The sequence below is a fragment of the Phodopus roborovskii genome, unplaced genomic scaffold, assembly GCF_943737965.1.
Source record: "Phodopus roborovskii unplaced genomic scaffold, PHOROB, whole genome shotgun sequence".
Lineage (NCBI taxonomy): Eukaryota > Metazoa > Chordata > Mammalia > Rodentia > Cricetidae > Phodopus > Phodopus roborovskii.
The window spans coordinates 4,297,467-4,319,071 of NW_026126585.1; the positions used below are offsets into that span (position 1 = coordinate 4,297,467).

The 21,605-nt window shown below is 47.9% G+C and overlaps 2 protein-coding genes across 2 annotated transcripts; one reads left to right on the plus strand and one right to left on the minus strand.

Moving 5' to 3' along the window:
* The first annotated feature begins 733 nt into the window (after window positions 1–733).
* Window positions 734–9,916, plus strand: Nifk (nucleolar protein interacting with the FHA domain of MKI67). Its single transcript, XM_051204063.1, has 7 exons — window positions 734–845; window positions 2,240–2,377; window positions 4,048–4,156; window positions 5,482–5,693; window positions 6,854–6,934; window positions 8,437–8,565; window positions 9,143–9,916. The coding sequence occupies exons 1-7, from the start codon at window positions 741–743 to the stop codon at window positions 9,332–9,334; spliced, it is 966 nt and encodes a 321-aa protein (XP_051060020.1). The 5' UTR covers window positions 734–740; the 3' UTR covers window positions 9,335–9,916.
* Window positions 9,917–20,835: 10,919 nt separating this feature from the next.
* On the minus strand, window positions 20,836–21,333 carry LOC127236331 (40S ribosomal protein S18). The gene has a single exon (XM_051203946.1). The coding sequence runs from the start codon at window positions 21,311–21,313 to the stop codon at window positions 20,855–20,857; it is 459 nt and encodes a 152-aa protein (XP_051059903.1). The 5' UTR covers window positions 21,314–21,333; the 3' UTR covers window positions 20,836–20,854.
* Window positions 21,334–21,605: the final 272 nt, after the last annotated feature.

Below are 21,605 nucleotides of genomic sequence, written 5' to 3' on the forward strand. Positions count from 1 at the left end.
GCACAGGTGCAGTCAGGGGCCAGAAGAGGGTGTTGGATCCCCTAGAGCTGGAGTTACAGCAGCTGGAAGCCACTTGATATGAGTGCCAGGAAACAAATTCTGGTCCTCTGGAAGAGCAGTACACTCTCTTAACTGCTTTCCAGTCCCCTTGAATAGACATTTCTCAAAAAAAGATGCACAGGTGTCCCCTAAACATGTGAAAAACCTGAATAATGTCCCCAGTCACCAAAGAATGCAACCCAAACCACACACACACACACACACACACACACACCAGCAGGAGTGGGAGAGGAAAGGAGATGAGTATGATCAAAACACATTTATACATGTATGTAAATGTCCTCATAACAAGCAAAGCACAAATGCGTTGGGGGTCGGCGGGAGGTTATGAGTGAAGGACCGGCTGGCAGTATACCGAGGGCATCCTGACCCTCCGGCCTCCACCTTGTGAGTGTGGGATTACAGACGTGGGACTCCAGTCTCGGATTCCCAGCCAGGATTTAGTGCATGCTGGGCAAGCCCTTTACCTGCTGAGCCCCATCCTCCCCCCCCCACGCCCGCCTGGGGGGGGGTTATTTTCAAAGCGTTTCCGTTTATGGCCCGTAGGTGGCGCTCGAGCCCGCCCAACCCCAGACACCGCGGCCAGCTGTTCTTTGCCCCGCCTCTTCCGGCCTCTACTTCCGCTTCCGAGAGGCGATCGGGAGCGCCGCTTCCGGCAGCTCCTCGTGGCCCCCTCCGGCATGGCGGTGGTAGCTGGTCCCGCGAAGCCGAGTCTGGCGCTGAACCCGAAGGAGGACTCGCTGTTCCAGAAGGAGGTGACGCAAGTCCGACAGCGCGTGCAGAAGGTGAGCGGGCGGGCTCCGGGCCGAGTGGGGAGCCAGGGGCGTGCGGACTGCGGTTCGCGTCAGGGGGCCCAGGCGGGGCGGCAGTCAGGGTGGGGCGCGGCTCCTTGGGCCGCCGGGGCAGACGGGGCAGACGGGGGGCGCCCGGCGGAGGAGCCTGGCCCCGGCGGCCCCCAGGGTGAGTCGGAGCTGGCGCGCGTCCGCCCTGGCCCGCAGAGTGACACATTCCGCTAAAGGAAGAGCGACGTCGCCCGGACGGTGGTGACCCACGCGAGGCAAGGGCAGGGCCATCTCTCCAGTTCCCGCAAAGAAGGGAAGGGAGACAGACGGAAAGAAAGGGAAAAAAGGAAAGGGAGACTAATAGAATAGAAACACGTTAAGCTCCATTTGTCCACAGCGGCCCCTAACAAAAGTTTATAGTCCCTTTGGTTTATAGCACCAAGTGTGCAGGAGGAAATGAAAGGTTTCCCTTGTTGTTGTTTTTGGGGGAGGGCTTTGTTTGGGGGGTTCTGGTTGTTTTTGTTTGTTTCTACTTTTCAGTGTCATTACAGGGTCTGCTGTAGCCCACGCTAGCCTTAAATGTACTGTGCAGCTGAGGCCTTAAACCCTTGTATCCACTTCTTGAGTTTCAGCTCCGGTTGCAGGCCTGGGTCGCTCCCTGGGTTAGAGTGTGGTGCCGGGGAAGTACAGTCTGCGTGTGGGGGTTAGCAACTGCGAATAGGTGTGAATAAACTCAGAGATGAAGGTGTCAGGTTCAACGTGACAGTGACGGGCATTTGCTTGTTTACCCATTCTCTCACTATAAAGCTAGCTTGCCAAACACGTTGCGCTGAGGTGATAGACTGGGAAGACTTCCTGGGGGGGGGGGGCGTGGATATGTGTGTGGCCATGTGCATAAGTCGGAAGACAACCCTTGGGAGTCTCTCTCTTGCACTGTGGCTCTCGGTAATTGTGCCATCTTGCTGCCCCAAGAAAACCAATGGCAGCCCAACAGCTTTCCTTAAGGGAAGAGAGACATCAAACACCTAGCTCTTTAATTACTGCTGTGATGGAGATATAAGTAGGTTCCTGGACCAAGGGGAGTGAAGGGTTTTGAAAGTTTTATTTCAAGCCAGGCAAGGTGATTGTGTACCATCAGTGCTGTGGAGCCATAGGCAGGCAGATCTCTGCCTCCCCTAAAAAAGACTGTAGAATTAATATCCCTCAAAGGACATGGTAATGGAGGCCTTTAATCCCAGCATCCAGGAGTTAGAGGCCAGCCTCCACATAGTGAGTTCCAGGCTAACCAAGGTTCCATAGTGAGACCCTGTTCAGATAAGCGCACACACACACACACACACAAGTTTTGGTGCAGTGTGAGTTTGTGTTTTTAAAATGTGTGTTGTTTTTGTCCTCAGCAAAAGAAGGAAGGAAATCTTAATCCTGGAGTGATCTTTCTGGGCCACCTGCCTTCAACGCTGTCTGAAACCCACATCTATGACTACTTCACCCAGTTTGGAGCTATTAGCAGGTTCAGATTGTCCAGAAGTAAACGGGTAAGATGTGTCTGAATTCAACTGTGTCTGTTTTTGTTTTTCCATTGTGTGTCATCTTTTGTAGCTGGGCGTGGTGGTACATACCTTTAATCCAAGCACTCTGGAAGCAGAGGCTAGCACATCCCTGTTGAGTTCAAAGCCAGCCTGGTTTGTGTCATGAGTTCTAGCACAGCCAGGGATACATAAGGAGCCTAACTATAAAGTAAATAACTTCACAGGTTGCAGTGGAGTCGCAAGAAAATAACCCTGGCATAGTGGTGTACACCTTTAATCAGAGGCAGGCGGGTCTGTGAGTTTGAAGCCAGCCATAGCTGCATAGTGTAGAATCCTGTCTCAGTAAAAAGAAAGACGAAATCATAAGGCGGGGAGGTATCTCAGTCTATAACTCTCAATCTACAGAGCCCAAGTCAAGAGCCAGATGTGGTCATGTGCACTTGTAATCCCAATGCTAAGAAGGTGGGGACTGCATCCCTGGGTCTTGCTGACCATCCAGCCTTGCCCAACTCCAGGCCAGTGAGAGACTGCTTCAAAGTTCTAGGTGGTTGGGGGTCAGGGAGATGACTTAATGGTAAGAGCACTTTTGCTGTAAGCATGGGGTGGAAAACACACACGTGAGGTTTCACAGCAACCTGATGACAGGTTGTTTTATTGTCCTCATTCCATGGAATGACAATCTGAGGCTTACATGTCACTTAACACAAGTCGGTGTCTGCGCCAGAATCAAAGCATAGGCATTTGAACTCCAGACCGCATGCTACACTTGAGAATAATATGGGTAAGGAAATTCACTTGTGAGCAGGGATTAGGAATTCAGGGCCTGCATTTCAGAGACCCTTGGCATGTTTCTTTCCCTGGGCTGGAGACTCAGTGTCAGTTTCTTGGTGAGCCTGGTGACACTGGAGAGTTGGTTGTTTCTACTCTTACCGTGTGAGATGAGGTGGTGCTGCCTGCGTTTTCCCGTCTAGTACTGGGGACTGAACCCAGGACATATTGGGTAAGTGCTCAGTTACATTCCTGTTTTCCTTTGGAGACAAAGTCTTAACTAAGTTACCCAGATTGGCCTAATTAGACTCATAAGAACCATGAGCTCCTCCTGCCACAACCTCCCATGTAACTAGAGTTACAGCAGTACCCTTACTGATATCTGATGTGTTCTTAGTGAAATAACATTACATAACAAAAGTCCAGGGCCGTGGGAGCCCAAAAATGGCAACACCGGGTGCTGCTGTTGAACGAATCATAGCCTCTAAGCCAGAATAATATCTTACTGAGGGGAGTTTTTTTGTTTGTTTGTTTTTTTGGAGACAGGGTTTCTCTGTGGCTTTGGAGCCTGTCCTGAAACTAGCTCTTGCTCTTGGAGGCCAGGCTGGTGTCAGACTCACAGAGGATCCGCCTGCCCCTACCTCTCAAGTGCTGGGATTAAAGGTGTGTGCCACCACTGCCCAGCTTACTGGGGCGAGTTTTAAGGATAGCAGAAAATCTGTTTATCCCAAGTTGTGACTGTCATGGTTGTTTTCTTTTTGTGTAACTGTTCCATAGTGTGTGGAGTGGGGTTGGAGTTGAGGTGGTGAAATTGTGGCTGTGGTGTCTCCTGGGCACCCACAGGGACATGTTAGGAGCTTGGTGGCGTGTTAGATTTACCTGTTCTTTCTGTGGGTTTTCTGTTGCAGACGGGAAACAGCAGAGGATATGCCTTTGTGGAGTTTGAGTCTGAGGATGTTGCCAAGATAGTTGCAGAAACAATGGACAACTACCTTTTTGGTGAAAGACTTTTATCGTGTAAGTACTCTGACCTAGCATGGGGCCTGTCTCTACACTGCTGAGGTTAAGCATGGGCTTGTCCTTGGGAAGAAGAGCTAACCCATCCTTAATGGTTGATTAAAATAGAAGATTGGTACCATTAAAGCCTACCATGGAGACCCATGCCTTTAATCTCAGCACATGGGGTGTGGAGGCAAAGGCAGGCAGAATTGTCTCCAGAGAAGGAGGGGGATGTTGATGTTAGAGAGGCCCTGGCTGGATAAAGGGATGGAGGTGCAGGCTGAGGTCATCTCTGACCAAAAGGGTGACAATACCAAACCAGGCCTGACTGGTGTTTAGTTGTTGGGGACTGTGAGGAAACCAGAATGGGGGATGTAGGCGACAGGTCAGATTCTTAACACCCATAAAACTCAGGGTTTATACTGAGGTCTGGGTACAGCCCACTCATGGGTCTGAACAGGATAACAAGAGACTGAATGGCATGCCAGCTCCAGGTTCAGTGGGAGGCCCTGAAGGAAACAGGACGGGTGGTGAAGCAGAAAACCATGTAGCTCCTCCCGCTCTGCACAGATGCACTCATCCAGATACACGTCCATTCACTGTACACAAGGCCAGCTGCAGCCGCTAACGCCTGGGTTCCATCCCAGGACACCCACGGTAGTGTGTGCCCTGTCCCGTGACCAGTCCACAGACTGGTGGGGTTCCGTGCTCAGTTGAAAGCGTGGCTCTTGAAAGGGAAAGTGGCTGGGCTCACTCATCTGCCTTGAAGGGAAACATTACCAAGGGCCCTGGATTCTGCAGACTGGTCTGTACAGGATGGACTCTGTGACTGTTAGCCCCCCAGGGTAGAATGGGGTCGTCTCTGGGCCTGGGAGTGTAGCTTAGTTGGTAGAATGCTGGCCTAGCATGCACAGGGCTCTGAATTTCATCCCTAGGGACACATGCACTGTGTCTGATGGCATAAGCTTTAATGTCTGTATTCACATCAAACATGAAAGCTGGAGGATCACAAATTCAAGGTCATTCTAGGCAACACAGGGTGTTCAGAAACAGCTTAGACTACATGAGACCCGGTGCTAAAAGGGGCAGAGAGGCGGCTCAGCAGGGAACAGTGCTTGCTGTGAAAGTATGACAATCGGTTCAATCCCGAGAACCCGCGTAATGGAAGCATGTGAACCCACACAGGCATTTGTTTAGACGATAATATTTTTTTTTTTAGTTTTAAAAAGTTATTTTCTGCCATGTAATTTAGTTCATACCACAAGAAATGGCCCTAGGAAAAATACAAAATTAAAGCTAAGATCCTTTTTGGGTTTTGTTTGTTTTGTTCTTTTCATATATAGGTAAATTTATGCCACCAGAAAAAGTCCATAAAGATCTTTTTAAAGAATGGAATGTTCCGTTTCATCAGCCATCATTTCCATCAGTAAAACGCTATAATCAGAAACGGGGGCGTTTTGAAATGTTGAAGATGGAATATCGGTTCAAGAGGAAGGAAAAATTACTCCGGAAGAAGCTAGCTAAGAAGGGGTTTGATTATAGTTTCCCCTCGCTGGTAAGTGTCCTTTCCTAAGGTTTGCTCGGTAGTTTCTCTTTGGGGTGGGATTTCTACCTCACAAAAGTCTGTGTGATCATGGAGACTATTGCAGGGCTTCTCACGTGCTAGGTTTTGGGTACGGGGCCCGTGGTTCTTTTGATTGGTTGGCGGCCAGGCTAGATTCTGTTCATGCTAGGCAAGTGGTCTATTGCTAAATACTTGTCCAGTTTGTGCTAAGGTTTTCGCTGAAACTTTGAAACACCGCAGGGTGGGTTCTTTCTTTCTAATGTTGATGGTACTGAGGATGGGACCCAGAGCATTGAGCGTGCATCATCCATCCACCCCACCCCCAAACACTGTCCTCCTTTAGAGGAAAAAATCACAGTGAGTTGCGTGGATTGGTTTGAATGCAGTTCCTCCTGCCTCTGCCTCTTGAGTTCCTCAGTGAATAGGTGGCTTATAGCCCCACATAGGCAGCTGCTGCTGCAGTTGATGGTGTTAAGACTGTCTCTTTGGGGTTTCTCTGTATTGCTTTGGAGCCTGTCCTGAAACTTGCTCTGTAGAGCAGGCTGGCTTTGAACTCACGGAGATCAGCCTACCTCTGCCTCCCGAGTGCTGGGATTAAAGGTGTGCGCCACCAGTGCTCAGCTAAAACTGGGTCTTTTGTTCCAAGCTGGCATCAGACTTGTTACGCAGCTGGGGATGACAGAATTTCTGGTCTTCCTGCTTACACGTCCTGAAGGTATAACCTGGGGTTTTAGGGTGCTGCTTTATAAGAACTACATCCCCCGACTCCTGCCAGTTTTGTTCCTGCTATGTACCAGATAGATACCAGGCACCTTGGAGGCCAGAAGAGGGCATTGAACCCATAAAACTCTAGTTTACAAGTAGTTGTGAACCATCATGTGGTGCTGAGTATTGAACCTGGGTCCTCTGAAATAGCAGCTTTAAGCCAGGGTCTTGCTACATGATTTAGGTTCCCCACAAATTGGAGATCCTTCTGCTTCCAAGTGCTGTGATTGTAAGCATGTAATACTCACCTGTGTAATAGCAAAGCCTTTGTTCACAGTTGTATTTGAACTAACCATTTCCTTTGGCAACTGGACGTTGATGTTCAAAATAGACATCCAGCCACAGCATATTTATGTAGCTTATAAATGTGCAAACTTTATTTGCAGGTCTTACCTAAGCTGAAGAAAGGGACTTCACAGGACACTCCTAGCACCCCTGAGAATCCCAAGGAGTCCGAGGGTACCCAGGTGAGATTGGCTCAAAACCGGCCACTGGTTACTATAGAAATACTTTCAGGAATATTGGTGAGATGACTTGGAATGAGGGCACTCACTTCCTTCACCTAATCAATCTCTGAAGGAAAGAGCTGCCTCCTAAAATTGTCCTCTGACCTTTACACACATGTGATGTGCACACAAAGTAGTTTAAGAAAAAAATTTAAGGCAGATTACCTGAAAAAAGCAAGTAATTTCTCCTACTTTGCTTTTTGTTAAGACTTCAGTTGGGGGAGGGGATTGAGACCTGGTAATCTTCAACTTCCTATGTTCTGAAGATGGCATTCTCATCCTCCTGCCTCCCACATCCCTAGTGCTGGGACTGTGCTTTATGATGCTGCAACAATCCTGACTGTCCTGGCACTCACTCTGTAGACCAGGCTGGCACCGAACTCAAAGAGCTCCACCTGCCTCTGCCTCCCAAGTGCCAGGACTAAAGGCGTGTGCCGTGCACCACCATTGCCCAGTGGGCACATTGTGGATTCTGAAAAGCTTTTAAAATCAGGTGGAGATGACAGATGAGGAAGAGCGCTTGCTATGTAAATACAAGGGCCTGAGTTCAGATCCCAGTTCCTGCATAATGCCAGGGCTAGCATGGATGTTCATGTACATGCCTGCACCTCAGGAAGAGGAGGGACATGGACACATAGGTGGCCACCAGCCTAGCTTCAGGTTTGGTGAGAGACTTTGGGACAGGACACCAGTGCCCTTCTGCCTTCAGGCTTGCATGCACAGATAGTGTGGTCCACCCTGTGGGTGCTGAAAATTGAGCTTAGATTCTCTGGAAGAGCAGCCAAGATTGAGTCATCTCTCCAGCCTCTTGATCTTCATTACTGTGGCATTCTAGTTAAGATTTTGCTTCTTACTCTTTTAAATTGGAAATGACCATAAAATCATCTCCTTCTGACAGTTGAGCATCAATTCTGTGATAGATTTCAAGGGTGTGTGGGCTGGACTACAGCAACCCCAGAAATAAGAAGTGAGTGAATTGCAAAGGTATTTTCCTTGCTAGTTAGGAGATGAGGAAGCTGGCTGGACTTTGCCCTCCACTTCAGTAGGAAGTACTGGGTGTTTCTCACTATAAAACAAGAATGTAGGTTCAAAGGGCTACACCTAAGGGTTGCTGAAGATCTTACCTTTTTCCTTGACTGAATCTTGAGTAAATTTTCCATCTTCCATAGGACCTGTCAGCCTTTTTCTAAAACACATGGTTGGTGAGAGATGGCATCTGTTTCCAGGCTATTAGACTTCCTCAGAAGCCAGGTGTCTGTTATCTCTTTGCCCGGTCCCAGTCTTTAAAAGTCACAGAAGCATCGTGTCAAGACTTGGAGATAGGGTCTGCTGTGTAATCTCAACTGGGATTATAGGCATGCCTCTAGTCCGCTATCATGAACTAGTTTAAAGATATGTACAACTATAGTGTATGTGTAGCTGAGAAATGTACGAATTGTTTAACTCCTAACCTTTGTTTTTAGGTTTTGCCTGTCCCAGGAGAAAGGCTTTCAGGTATACCTAAGAAAAAGGAGAGAAAGACATTTAAGAAAATTGTCAAACGCATTCGTAACAAGCAAAAGAGGCAGTCCAAGAAGTCTGTGGACAGCCAGGTGAGTGTGTCCTCATGCTCTGGGAGCCAGTTACTGCACTTATGGTTTGAAGGAGGAAAAGCAGACACTACTGTTCCCTGGGTGAGGTTTTGAAGTTAGCTGTCTTTGATTATTTGACACAGGATCTAATGTAGTCTAGGTAGTCGTCCAACTCACATTGTGGCCCAAACTAACCTAACTTCTGATCTTCTGCCCCAGCCCCTGCCTGCTTCCTGAAAGCTGAAGTTACCAACATAAACCATCCATTTGGCTCAATACCAGATTGAATCTTGTGACATTTTGATAGATCCCTCACTAGTAACTTAACAACTTTGTATTTAATGTCTTATAGTAAACCATCCACTCCATGAATTTGCATGCTAAGTAAGTTTGGTAAGCTCCTAAAGTCTCTGACCATCTTCGATGGTGTCAGCATGAGGTAAAAACAGGCTGAAAATAGTTCACATGGTACAACTTAAAATTAGGAGGATAGTGGTGTTGGGTGGTCATTCCTGATAAGCTAGGAGACAGTGATCTTGGGTGGTTGTTCTCGTTGCCTGTTCTCCATCCTGGACTGTAATGGACTTCCTGATTTCAGGGTCCCACACCAGTTTGTACACCAACGTTTTTGGAGAGACGAAAATCAGAAGTGACTGAAATCGGTGACAGTAAAGACGATGAAATCGTTTTCAAACAGCCTGTGTCCGCGGTGAAAGAAGAGGGGCAAAAGACTCCAACACCTGCCCGCTCTGGGAAAAAAAGACCAAGAAAAAGGAAGAGCAACCAGTGATCCTGAAAGCATCTGTGTGCACGTCTGGACAGATGTGATTTTGATATAAAGGCCTACTTTATTTCATCAGATGCAGTCATGTGCAAGCCATAGATGAGACTGTTGGAGGAAAATCCCGTGGTGGCTCATGCCAGTGAGGAAAGCCATCAGGAACTTGGCTGTTTTGCCCTCCTGACCTGAGTTGTGTTCAGGGTTCAAACCCCCTTAGTTTACTCCGCCCGTGTTCTGTCACAGGCTTAGTTAGACACCAGCAGCAGCCTTTGCTGGCCCCACCCGCGCTGTTTGATTGCCTGGTAGTTGTGCATATAAAACCCAAAAGAATGTGTCAGGCTTCAGCCTCAGACCGCTGACACTGGAAGTGCACGTGTGAACACATTTGCACAAGCACTGTGAGGGTCTGGGATAACTTGTTTTCACCCAATGCGGGCTTGACGGATCAGTTCCAGCAGGTATGCTGAAGATTCCAACTGTGACCAAACTTTGCTACAATTTATTTGTGTACTTTGGGGGCCGGGGTCCATCACCTGTTTCTGTGAGCACCCCGTATGTACTTTCGTATTGCTAATACAGGTTTGTTAAGTATACCTATCTCCACTGAGCAGTCTTCTCATCCAGGTGTCGAGTGTGAGCGCACACAAGCCCAAAGGGGAGGTCCGGGGTCTTACATCACTGCCTCTTACTCATTTGAGATAGGACTCTGTTATTTTTGTTTGGTTTTTCAAGACAGGGTTTCTCTGTAGCCATGGCTGTCCTGGAACTCACTCTGTAGACCAACCTGGCTTCAAGATCTGCCTGCCTCTGCCTCCCAACTGCTGAGATGGAATGCATGAACCACCACCGCGCAGCTTGAGAGGGGGCTCTTAGTGAACCTGACTTCAGGCCATAACACCGAGCACCTTGATGGCCCGGTGCTGAGTTCAGGACCTAGGTGAACACATGCTGAGTGTGAGAGCCTTTCCCATTCACCAGCAGACACTAGTTTCCTAGTGCTTGTTTAAGCTAATGACTACAACTTAGAATCAAGGCAGAATGTGGTGGGTTAAACGCTTACGATGTTTTGTGTGTGATGTAAGCCAAATATTTCTTCTTCAGTCACTTTATGTTATGTCTGTCTATGTCTGATGCTAGAGAAGAAAGGGGCACATACAGGCCACGGCATGTGTGTGGAAATCAGAGCTCCTCTTTGTGGTGGGTTTTCACAGAGCTCACCAGAAAGCCTGAGATCTTTTTCTCTGAGCAGGGATTCATCAGCAAGCCTGGTTCTTCTCTAGGTTCTGAATCAAACGTAAGCCCTCATGCTTGTGTGACAAGTGCTGTGTCACCTTCCCAGCCCAGTTCTCATTTGTTGTGGCCCTCCTTGCCTAGCATCTCTCCTCGCCCCCCTGCTGAGGATTGTACCTAGGCCATCCCTCCTCACTCTACCACTGAGCTGTGTCCTCAAACCTAAGAAATGGTTTTTAGATACTGTCTTAGGCTTGCTGTGAAGACCATGACTACAGCCACTCTTATGAAGGAACAGTGAGAGGTTCAGTCCGTTACGGTGGGACATGGTGATGGAGAGGTAGCTCAGAGTTCTACATCTTGTTCAGGCAACAGGGAGTAGACTGAGACACTGGCTGTGGCTTGAGTGACTGTGAGACCTCAAAGCCTGCCTGTACTTGCTCCAGTATCATACCTATAAACAGAGGCACTCCCTCCCTTTGGGGACCATTTTCACATTTGACTCAAACATCATTGTATTTTATATCCTTGTGATGTCTTCTGGCCTCAGCACGTGGACGTCTGCATTTATTGAAATCATGTTTAGGGAGTGACATCTACTTGGCTATGACCAGAAACAAAATCTCACTTCATGTGGACATCAACAGTCCAGTGTTTACCGGTGATTTGGGAAGGAAACACCTTCACCTCTACAGAAACTGTAATGTGAGCATTTATACTTTATGTATACTTACCTAAGGCAAAACAAGGGAAGCTGGAGAGATGGCTGATGCTTACAGCACTTGTTCCCCAGAGGATCTAGGTTTGATCCCCAGCACCCACTGTTATCACTAACTGCCCTATCCTGGCCTCCAAGGGCACCAGGTAACAAATGTGTGCACATGTGCATGCGGGCAAGGTATCCACAGATACAAAACTCAACACGGCCATCACAGTGCTGCATTGGACACAGCAGACCACTGTCATCCCAACACTCAAATGTGACATGGCTCGTTTTGATGCCATCGAAGTCGATAGAATTCAGGGCGGCATTATAGCACTGGCGTGAAGCCGCAGGACTCTATTGTGATGCAGCTGTCCCATAGACACTAGCGCGTCCACTAATAACAGGACGGTGTTCCACATTGCCACCGCTGTGATCATTGTGTCACTACACTGTGGTTGTGGCATCACAGGGCATCACCTACCACCCAACAATGTGACATTGTAAAGCACTATGACACAGCAAAACCCCACTGTGACATCAATCCTCAAATACTGTGCTGAAATGCTTTGCTGAGACCATGAACTGGATTTTGGTTATCCAGTGCTGGGCTTGGCGCTGTGCGTTGTAATCCTCAGGAAGCTGCGCTAGGGGGACGTTTTGAGGGCAGCCTGGGTTACATAGAATCTGTTTAAAAACAAGGAAAATAACCCCGAGATTTGCTCTGTGGCGTGCTTGTTTGGCAAGCTTGCATCCCTGGAGCTCATTCCCAGCACTGAAAACTGGTGATGGTGGTGCACAATGAAGGCAGGAGTATTTGAAGTTGAAGATCATCCTAGCATGCAAGAATCCTTATTCAAAAAGGGAGGTGGGGGATAGTATAAAAGACTGAACCCTTGAGTTCCCATTTAAGCACTCTTAAGTGCGTGATTGCAGTTTATACCGGTTTACACCATTTAGTGTGTATGTGGCTCAGACACTGTTGCAAAGCACTTTATCCTAGCTGCTTGTTTTTCCTTTCGGCATGGGGGTGGGGGATGTCCTTCCTATGTCTCGATTTCCCTTCTGCTGTGCAGTGTACTCCAGGCTAGCTGGCCCACAAGCTTATGGGTGACTGTCTCTCTGTCCACTGAAAGCGGGAATTACAGGTGCAGGAGACTGCGTACAGCTTCCTATGTGGTTTCTGGGGTAGAGCTCAGCTCTTGAGAGTTATAAGCACTTCTCCCTGCTGAGCTCTCTTTCCAGACCTAAATCTTTTTTGCTTTTTTGGGTTTTTGGTTGGTTGGTTGTTTTGGTATAGTTTGGTTTTTGGAGGTTTCTCTGTGTAGCCCTGGCTGTCCTGGAACTCTGTAGACTAGACTGGCCTTGAGCTCTCTTGCCTCTGCCTCCCAAGTGTGGGGATTAAGGCGAGTGCCATCATTGCCTGAGTCTCTTTTTTTTTTTTTTTTTTTTTTTTTAGGACAGTTTCTTGCTGAACTTGGAGCTCACCATTTTAGCTAAACTGGCTGCCACTGAGTCCCCAGGAACTACCTGTCTTGGCTCAGTCAGTGTGGGGTTTCAGACATGAGCTGTCACTCCTAGCTTTATGTGGGTGCCCCAATATCGTGGATAAATAAGAATCTGGGAAAACAGGCTGATGGATGTTCAGGGGAAAACTCACAGCAGAAACATGACCGCCAGCAGGTTCCCTTCCCAAGGAAGCCTCTGGATGTCATCTGTCTCCATCTCTGACCAGGAGGCAAGAGAGAGTGCTGGGGTCCCAGGCCCAGTTCCCCCAGGTCACTACCGCACCTGTCCCCACCCCCAATGGGCATGGTCAGTGCTACAGGTTCGGGCGGGGTGGATATCTCACTAAACTCCAGTCCTTACTGCAAGGCAAACACTTCCCACTGAACCATCTTCCCAGGTCCTAACTGGCGTAATGAAGCAGATGCTACCGTTCTCATCCAAAAGAGGAGGGAACTGAGACCTGGGAGTGGTCCCCTAGTTAAACTGACTCAAGCCCTTGTTTTACTGGGACAAGCGTGGCTGTTGTTATTATTCTTAGCAATGGAAAGGAAAGACAAAAGCCTTGTGGATGAGACTGGATGACTCTGAAGGTGGGATGGAGGCCAAGATCTCTTATTTAGATTCTGTGCTGGCTAGTTTTATGTCTAGTTGACATAAACTACAGTCATCTCAGAGGAGAAAACCTCAGTTGAGAAAGCGCTTCCCTCCATAATATAGGGCTGTAAGCCAACAAACCTGTCAGGCATTCTTAATTAGTATTTAATGGGGGAGGGTCCAAGCTGTTGTGGGTGGTACCATCCCTAGCGTAGTAGTTCCAGCAAACCAGTAAGCGGCACCCTCCATGGCCTCTACACCAGCTCCTGCCTCCAGGTTCCTGCCCTGACTTCCTTCAAAGAATTGCGATTTGGAAATGTAAGTGAAATAAACTCTCTTAGTTGCTTTGGTCATTGTTTCATCGCAGCAAAAGAAACCCTAACAAGACAGGGTCTCAAAATAGCAGCAGCATACCACTAGGTGGCAATCGAGCCTAAAGACTAATCCTAAAAAAACTAGATCTGCTGTTTAGATTGCCAGAAGTACAAGATTATTAGGGGAATTTATAGTAGTTAGTAGCTTTGTTGTTGTTGTTTTTAACAGTCCCCTTTATCCCCTACTAGCCTCACACAGCTGTGTGGCTAAAGATGACCTTGAATTTCTGATCTTTCTGCTTCTGCCTTCCAAGTGCCAGGATTGCAGATGCGCCCCACTATGGTGATTTGCAGTGTTGGGAATGGAACCCATGTTCATGCCAGACAAGCTAGTTCCCAGGCCCCCAGTCTCTCTGTAAAACTACAGTTCCGTGCAGGGAACTTGGCTTTGCTACCATAATTACTCTAAAGATTGTCTTGTTTTGTTTCTTTGAGAGAGAAAGAGAGAGAGAGCGTGCGCGCGCGCGCACGCGTGTGTGTGTGTGTGTGTGTGTGTGTGTGTGTGTTGGTGCCTGCAGAGAGCAGAAGAAGGTACTGGCTGAAGTTACAAGTAGATGCTAGCCACCAACATTAATGCCAGAACCAAATATGGATTCTTTGGGAAAGCAACAAGTGCTCTTAAACGTAGCCATCTAGCTCCTAAACACAGAACACAGTCTTTGATTCACGATGTATTTTCAACTCAATTGTAGTTATTTACATACATAACCACTCTACTTAGAATGGTGCCACTTTTCTGCTTCAATTAATAATCTCACCATTTTAGATCTTCTCTTCTTTCTAAGGCTGTTTTCGAACTCTCCATCCTCTTGCCTTGGCCTCTGGAGTGCTAGGATACAGGCCTTCGAGGCTACACTCAGCTGGAATTACTTTTCAAGTTCTATCCCCATGATGTATTTCTAGCCTTGTTCCTCTCAAAAACAATATTTTAAATTCCATTTGAAAAGTTAGAGTTTACCTTAGGCCAGGAGTTAGGGTCCTGTCCCCACCCCCCAAAAAGGACCTCACATGTAGCTCTGGCTGTCCTCGAACTCACAGATCGTCCTTCCTCTGCCTCCCAAGTGCTGGGATTAAAGGGGTGCAACACTATACCAGCTTGCGAGTCCTACTGTTTTAAGAATACTTAGCCGGGCAGTGGTGGCAGATGCCTTTAATCACAGCACTTGGGAGGCAGAGACAGGCAGAGCTCTGTGAGTTTGAGGCCAGCCTGGTGTACAGAGTAAGTTCTAGGACAGCCAGGGCTACACAGAGAAACCCTGTCTCAAAAGAGAAAGAGAGAGAGAAGGAAAGAAAGAGACAGAGGGAGGAAGGAAGGATGGATGGGTGGATGAATACTTAGGCTGGGGATGTAGCTCAGCAGGCAGGGTGCACGCTACCATGCCCAAAGCCCTATACTCTCTATTCTATCCCAAGCACTACAGAAACAAGGTGTGATTGTGCATGCCTATAATCCCAGCACTTAGGAGACAGAAGCAGGAGAATCAGAAGTCCAAGGTTGGCTACATGGTGAGCTTGAGACCATCTTGGGATACCTGAGACCCTGACTCATCAGGGTGGGGAGTGGGGCTGGGTTTTAACCTCAGAGCTCAAGAGGCAAAGCCGGAGATCTCTGAGAGTTTGAGCCTGGTCTACATGGAGAATTCCAGACGGGCCAGGGCTACATAGTGAGACCCTGAGAGGAAAAAAGAGAACAGGTTTTACGGGTCCTTACAGAGGACCTGCATTCAATCCCAAACACCCGCCTTGTGGATTCTAACCACCTGTAACTCCAGTTTCAGGGGAATCTGTCACCCTGCTCATCACCCTGTCCTGGTGACCCAGGGCACCTGCAAATTTCTCTAGTTTTACAATCACATTGCTCAGCAGGTGTCTGGATGCCTGCACTGGGTCTGCTGTGCTAACAGAAAAACAGGACTCTAAGCCATCAGAGATTTTACTTCTCTACTTCTCTGGCCAGATGGTGCCAATTTTAGAATCTCCCAGCTATAAATAAAGCTGTCAACTCTCTGATGCCCAGAAAAAGAGACTCAAGACATTTGATACTTGCCAAACACGGTCTCTCTGCAAATGTCCCAGTATTAACCCTGCTGTCCTCAAGGCCATTTCATTCACAGTTTCTTTGGTGTTCTGGAAATCTAAGTGCATGTATGGGTTGGAGTTGATGTTGCTATGGGAGAAGCAGAACCAAGAGAAACTCCTGTGCATCAGCCAGCAAGACGCTGTGATGTTGGGGCATTGTCACAGGGTCACTGGCAATCTGTTTCCTTCTGAAGGAACATGACATGTGCCCTTCTGGCTCTGCTTTAACCCTTCAGGAAATGGTAAGCACTGTGGATTGTTTTCTGTTTTTGAGACAGGGTCCCTTATAACCCAGGCTTGCTTAGAACTTCAGGTCTGAGCTTAAACTGACCTTGAACTCCTGATCCCTGCTTGCACCTCCCCAGTGCTGGGATCACACGTGTTAACCATTGTGCCTCTGGTTGCTTTTGTTTTGAGACTGGGTCTCCCTATGTAGCCCTGGCTGACTTAGAGCTCACAACTATAAGTGAAAGTTAGCCATTAAGAGGAATCAACTATTTAAATAATGTGTATGTGTTTGTGGCAGAAGCCGGTGCCCTGGATTTGAGCCTCCGAATTCACGGTGGGAGGAGAGATCTGATTCCCAAAATCATCCTCTGTCCTCTGCATACTCACACATGCTCAGTGAAAAATGAAATACTTGTTTTATATATTTGTATGTGTATGGGCATTTTGCTTACATGTATGATGTGGATGCCCTTCTGTATGCTGTGAATATGTGTTGCTTTTATTGGTTGATAAAGCTGATTTGACCGAAGGCCAATGGCCAGGCAGAGCAGAGCCAGGTGGGAAATCCAAACAAAGATATGGAGAGAAAGGCAGCTGGAGATTTCACTCAGTTGGTAGCAGGTAGGAAGAAACCCTAGGATTAATTTCAGGTGTGTTGGCAATATTAAATAATGCAGGAGAAGTCAGTGAATTAGGTATGGTCCCTGGTCAGATGTAACTCTTACCATGAGTGCAACTCCTACTCCTGTTTCGTTTTGTTTTTGAAACAGGGTCTCACCGCATAGCCCTAATGGCTAGAAACTCACTATGTAGACCAGACCATCCTGGAACTCACAGACATCCAACTGCCTCTTCCTCCCAAGTGCCAAAGGTGTTTTGCCTGTTTTTGTTTGTTGTCTTTGTTTTCTGTTTGAGACAGGGTCTTGCATAGCCCAGGTTGGCCTCCAACTCAGTGTGTATACAAGGATATCCTTAGACTTCTGACCCTCCTCTCTCAGCCTCCTGAGTGCTAACATTACAGATGACAGATGTGCACCACCACACCTGACCTAGGCACACACACACACACACACACACACACAGAGAGAGAGAGAGAGAGAGAGAGAGAGAGAGATTCTCACTAGTGCACTGTGAAAAGGGCCACTTTCACAGCCTTTCTGAATACTTTCCCAAGCCTCTGTGCTGTTTTTCATCACCACAGAGAGCTGTAGCCTGAAAATAAAGTCAACACCAGAGCAATCTGAGCCAAGAGATGGGAAAGATTGGCTTCCTGACAACCTTGCGTCTCTTGGCCCAGGCATACCTGATTTCCCCTTGACTTTTTGGTTAAGTTATGTCAATACTTTCCCTTCCATTCCCTTGAAACTGGTTTCAGTTTCATCGCTGTTACAGGCAACCAAAAATGTCCCATTAGAAGTTGCGTAAACTGTTGCCAGGCTATGGTGGTGCACACCTGTAACCCCAGCACTCAGGAGGCAGAGGCAGGCAGAACTCTTGAGTTCAAGACCAGTCTGGACTACAGAGGGAGTTCCAGGATGGCCAGGGATACACAGAAAAATTCTGTCTTGAAAAACAAAAACAGCATCAACAAAATGTATACTACACTGATGACATGACTGCTTCACGTTTTAGTTAAGGGGGAGGTTTTAGTGTGTGTGTGTGTGTGTGTGAGAGAGAGAGAGAGAGAGAGAGAGAGAGAGAGAGAGAGAGAGAGAGAGCAGCCAGAGGAATCTGGAAGAAACCTGAGCAAAAAGAGAAAGACTGAACGAGTCTAGCAGGCTGGACCTGCCTGGCCAGGACTATCTATGAGAGAGTGTAGAGTAGCAAGGGATAGAAACAGAGAAAGCATAAGATCTTGGAGCAGAGAGAACATAGCTAGAAGAGAGGAGAATAAGGAGAATGAGTAGCTAACAGAGGAGAAAGCCTATGAGCTGGAAGGAGTTTAGGGTAGCAGAGGACTAGAACTTTGAAATGTATAACAGGTACTTGTGAAACCAGCGTGCGCTTTTTGATATGCTAATAGGTGTCACAGGAAGCCATCTGTCCCTTCTGCCAGCAATAAGGGGAAAGACTCCCTTTGGTAGTGGGGAACCAGCTTCACAAGTTCCTGAGGAATGCTGGCTTCTAACCCCCAGCCCGTTTCTGGATATTTGGACTGCCTTTTGGAGTTTGGAGAATTTCTGTTGGACCTGACAGAACCAAAATTTTCTTGGGGGTGCATGTAATATGTGCAAGCATGTGGGGGCTGAGGTCTATGTCAGGAGTCTTCCTCAACCACTTTCCACCTCAGTGTGTGTGTGTGTGTGTGTGTGTGTCTGTCTGTCTCTCTATGTGTATCTGTATATCTCTGTCTCTGTGTGTGCATGTGTTTGTGCATCTGTGTGTGTGTCTGTGTGTATCTCTGTGTATCTGTGTGTGTGTGTCTGTGTGTGTGTGTGTATCTGTGTGTGTGTGTCTGTGTATCTGTGTGTCTCTCTGTGTGTGTATCTTTCTCTGTGTGTGTGTGTGTGTATCTGTATGTGTGTCTATGTATTTCTGTGTGTATAACGCATGTATGTGCACCTCTGTCAGTCGCTCTCACTTGAGACTGTCTCACTGAACCTGGAGTTCGTGTTTTCTAGCCCAGCTGGCCCCTGGATTCTCCTGTCTCCACTGCCACTCCAACCCCCATGTCACTGGAGTTACATGCAGGTATATGTTACAGCCATGTTGCTGGGGATTTGAACTCAGGTCTTCGTGGTAGACTTGAGGCACACGTGGCAAGCACTTTACTCCTCAGCCACACATTACAGCTTTTTCAACCTGCAGCAATTGCAGGCTTCAGAATGTAAAGTCTGACCCTAATGCACAGCCTGGAGAATAACACTGTCATAGGTGACTCGAGAGCAGACCACCTGGACTCTAGAACATTCTGAAAGTCATCCTAACCAACTCAGGGTGTGGAAACCTCATTCTGGGTCCTCTGGTTAGCAGGAGTTCCAGCCTTTAAACAGAGCTTCCGGAAGGAAAGCAAGCGCTTTCTGAAGTCGGTTGGGTGGGGGCCAGGAGCTGCCACCTGTTTTGTCAAGGAAACCAGCATACCAAAGCAGCTACGGAGAATTTTCCTCTGAACGGCATGGTAAATGTGTCTTGCAGCCAGGCGTTGGTGGGGCACGCCTTTCATCCCAACACTTGGGAGGCAAAGGCAGGTGGATTTCTGTCAGTTCAATGCCAGCCTGGGAGTTCCAGGACAGGCTCCAAAGCAGCACAGAGAAACCCTGTCTCAGGAAAAAAAAAAAAAAAAGTGTCTTGCACAATTCAGCCTCTCTTGTCCTGGTAAAATATTTCACATAGCTGCCTGCCCGGTAGGGGTTGTGTGTGTTGGGGGTGGGAAACAACCAATCAACAAATCATTCTTCAGGTCTGTGTTAGTGAGGAATTCCCATCAGGCAGCAGGAGCACCAGCCCTTAGGGTCCACCTGGGTGCAGTGAGTATAGATAGCACGGCCTCATGCAGATGCCTGTGTCAGGAGGACAGGGCTTTCTTTGATGTTAAAACCATCGGGCATTTACTTGGCCCGCTCTTATAGGCAGATACCATGACCCTAGTGGCATTGTTCTTATTTTCTCTTCCAAAAGCCTTGTGTTCAGATGAGAGTGCATACCTGTAATGCCAGCAGTTGGAGATGGAAGCAGGAGGATTGCTACAAGGCTGAGGCCAGCATGGGCTATGCAGCAAGTCACTGTCTCAAAAAAAAAAAAAAAAACTCAGCAGGTCCAGGGAGATGGCTTAGCCACTAAAGCAATTGCTGTACAAGACAAGGACCAGAGTTCAAGTCTCCAGAAGTACATGAATCTTGGACAGGTGTGGTAGTTCGCCTATAATCCCAGCAGCAGGAAGCAGTCAGAAGGGGTCTCAGGGAGCCAAGTGGCTAGCTAGACCACCCAGACAGGCAAGCCCAAGTTCAAGTGAGAGACCTGCCCTAATATGTACAAGGTGGAGGAAGGATGGTCAGAGAAAATATCTGATGCCAATTTTTAACCTCCACATGCACACACACACACACACACACACACACACACACACACACACACACACATGCAAAAATAAAGAAATAAATTGGGCTGAGTATGTTTCTCAGTTGGTAGAGTGTTTGTCTAGCATGCATGAAGTCCCAAATTCAATCCTCAGCATAAATGGTGTGGCCAGCAATCCCAGCACTCCGAGGGTGGATCAAGAGTTCAAGGTCACACTCTGCTGCTGTGTTATTAGGGGCTCTCTAGAGGAACAATAGAATGGATATGTATCACAACCGGGCTGTTAAGATCGGCTTACACATATGGGCTGGGTCATCTAACGATGGCTTTCTTCACACTGGAAAAGCCGAGAATCCTGTAGCTGCTCAGTCAACAAAGCTGAGCACCTCACCTGTCCAGGCTAGCAATGAGAGCTGGAGGATTCAGTCCACCATGGAAAGCTGAACAAGCAGGTTTCTGGCGCCTGGAAAAGAAAGTGGCACCTACAGCAGCGGCACAGTAGATGAACTTGCCAGCTATGTGAAAGCAAGCAGGCAAACAGCAAGAAACCTCTCCCTTGGACCATCATTTGTTTGTTTGTTCATTCGTTCCAAGACAGGGTTTCTCTGTATAACAGCCTTCGCTGTCCTGGAACTCTCTGTAGAGCAGACTGGCCTCTAACTCAGAGATCCATCTTCGTCGGTCTCCTGCCTCTGGAGTGCTGGGATTAAAGGTGTATGCCACAATCATCAGCCTTGTATATCTTTTTTTCCCCCCCATAGGTATATAAACTATTAACAGTGAAGGCCCAGAGACTCATTTCTTCTTGGATACACCCACAGTACGGCCCCGGCGGCCAGTGGTCTTAGTGTGCTGACCTCGGACACGAAGGCCCCAGAAGTCGCGCAGCCCTCTGTGGGCTCTGATCTTCTTCAGCCGCTCCAGGTCCTCACGTAGCTTGTTGTCTAGACCATTGGCCAGAACCTGGCTGTACTTGCCATCCTTCACGTCCTTCTGTCTGTCTAAGAACCAGTCTGGGATCTTGTACTGCCTTGGATTCTGCATGATGGTGACCACGCGCTCCACCTCATCCTCTGTGAGCTCTCCAGCCCTCTTGGTGAGGTCAATGTCCACTTTCCTCAGCACCACATGAGCATATCTCCGCCCCACACCCTTAATGGCGGTGATGGCAAAGGCTATTTTCCGACGCCCATCGATGTTGGTGTTGAGTACTCGCAGGATGTGCTGGAACTTCTCAGGGATCACTAGAGACATGGTGGCAGGAGAATCGGCGGCGTCTATATCTTTAATCTGGCATGCCACCCATGCTTAGAGTGGATCTTCCCACTTCAAGTTTAGTTAATCAAGAAAATCCCCCACAGATGTGCTCAGTAATTTGTCTTTAGTTAATCCCAGACGCAATCAAAACCAACATTAATCATTACAGCTACATAGTGAGTTTGAGGCCAGACTGGGCTACTTAAGACCCTGTCTCAAAAAACAAACTGGGGCTGGGGAGGTGGCTCTGCAGTGAAGACCACTAGCTGCCCTTCTGGAGGACTGGGGT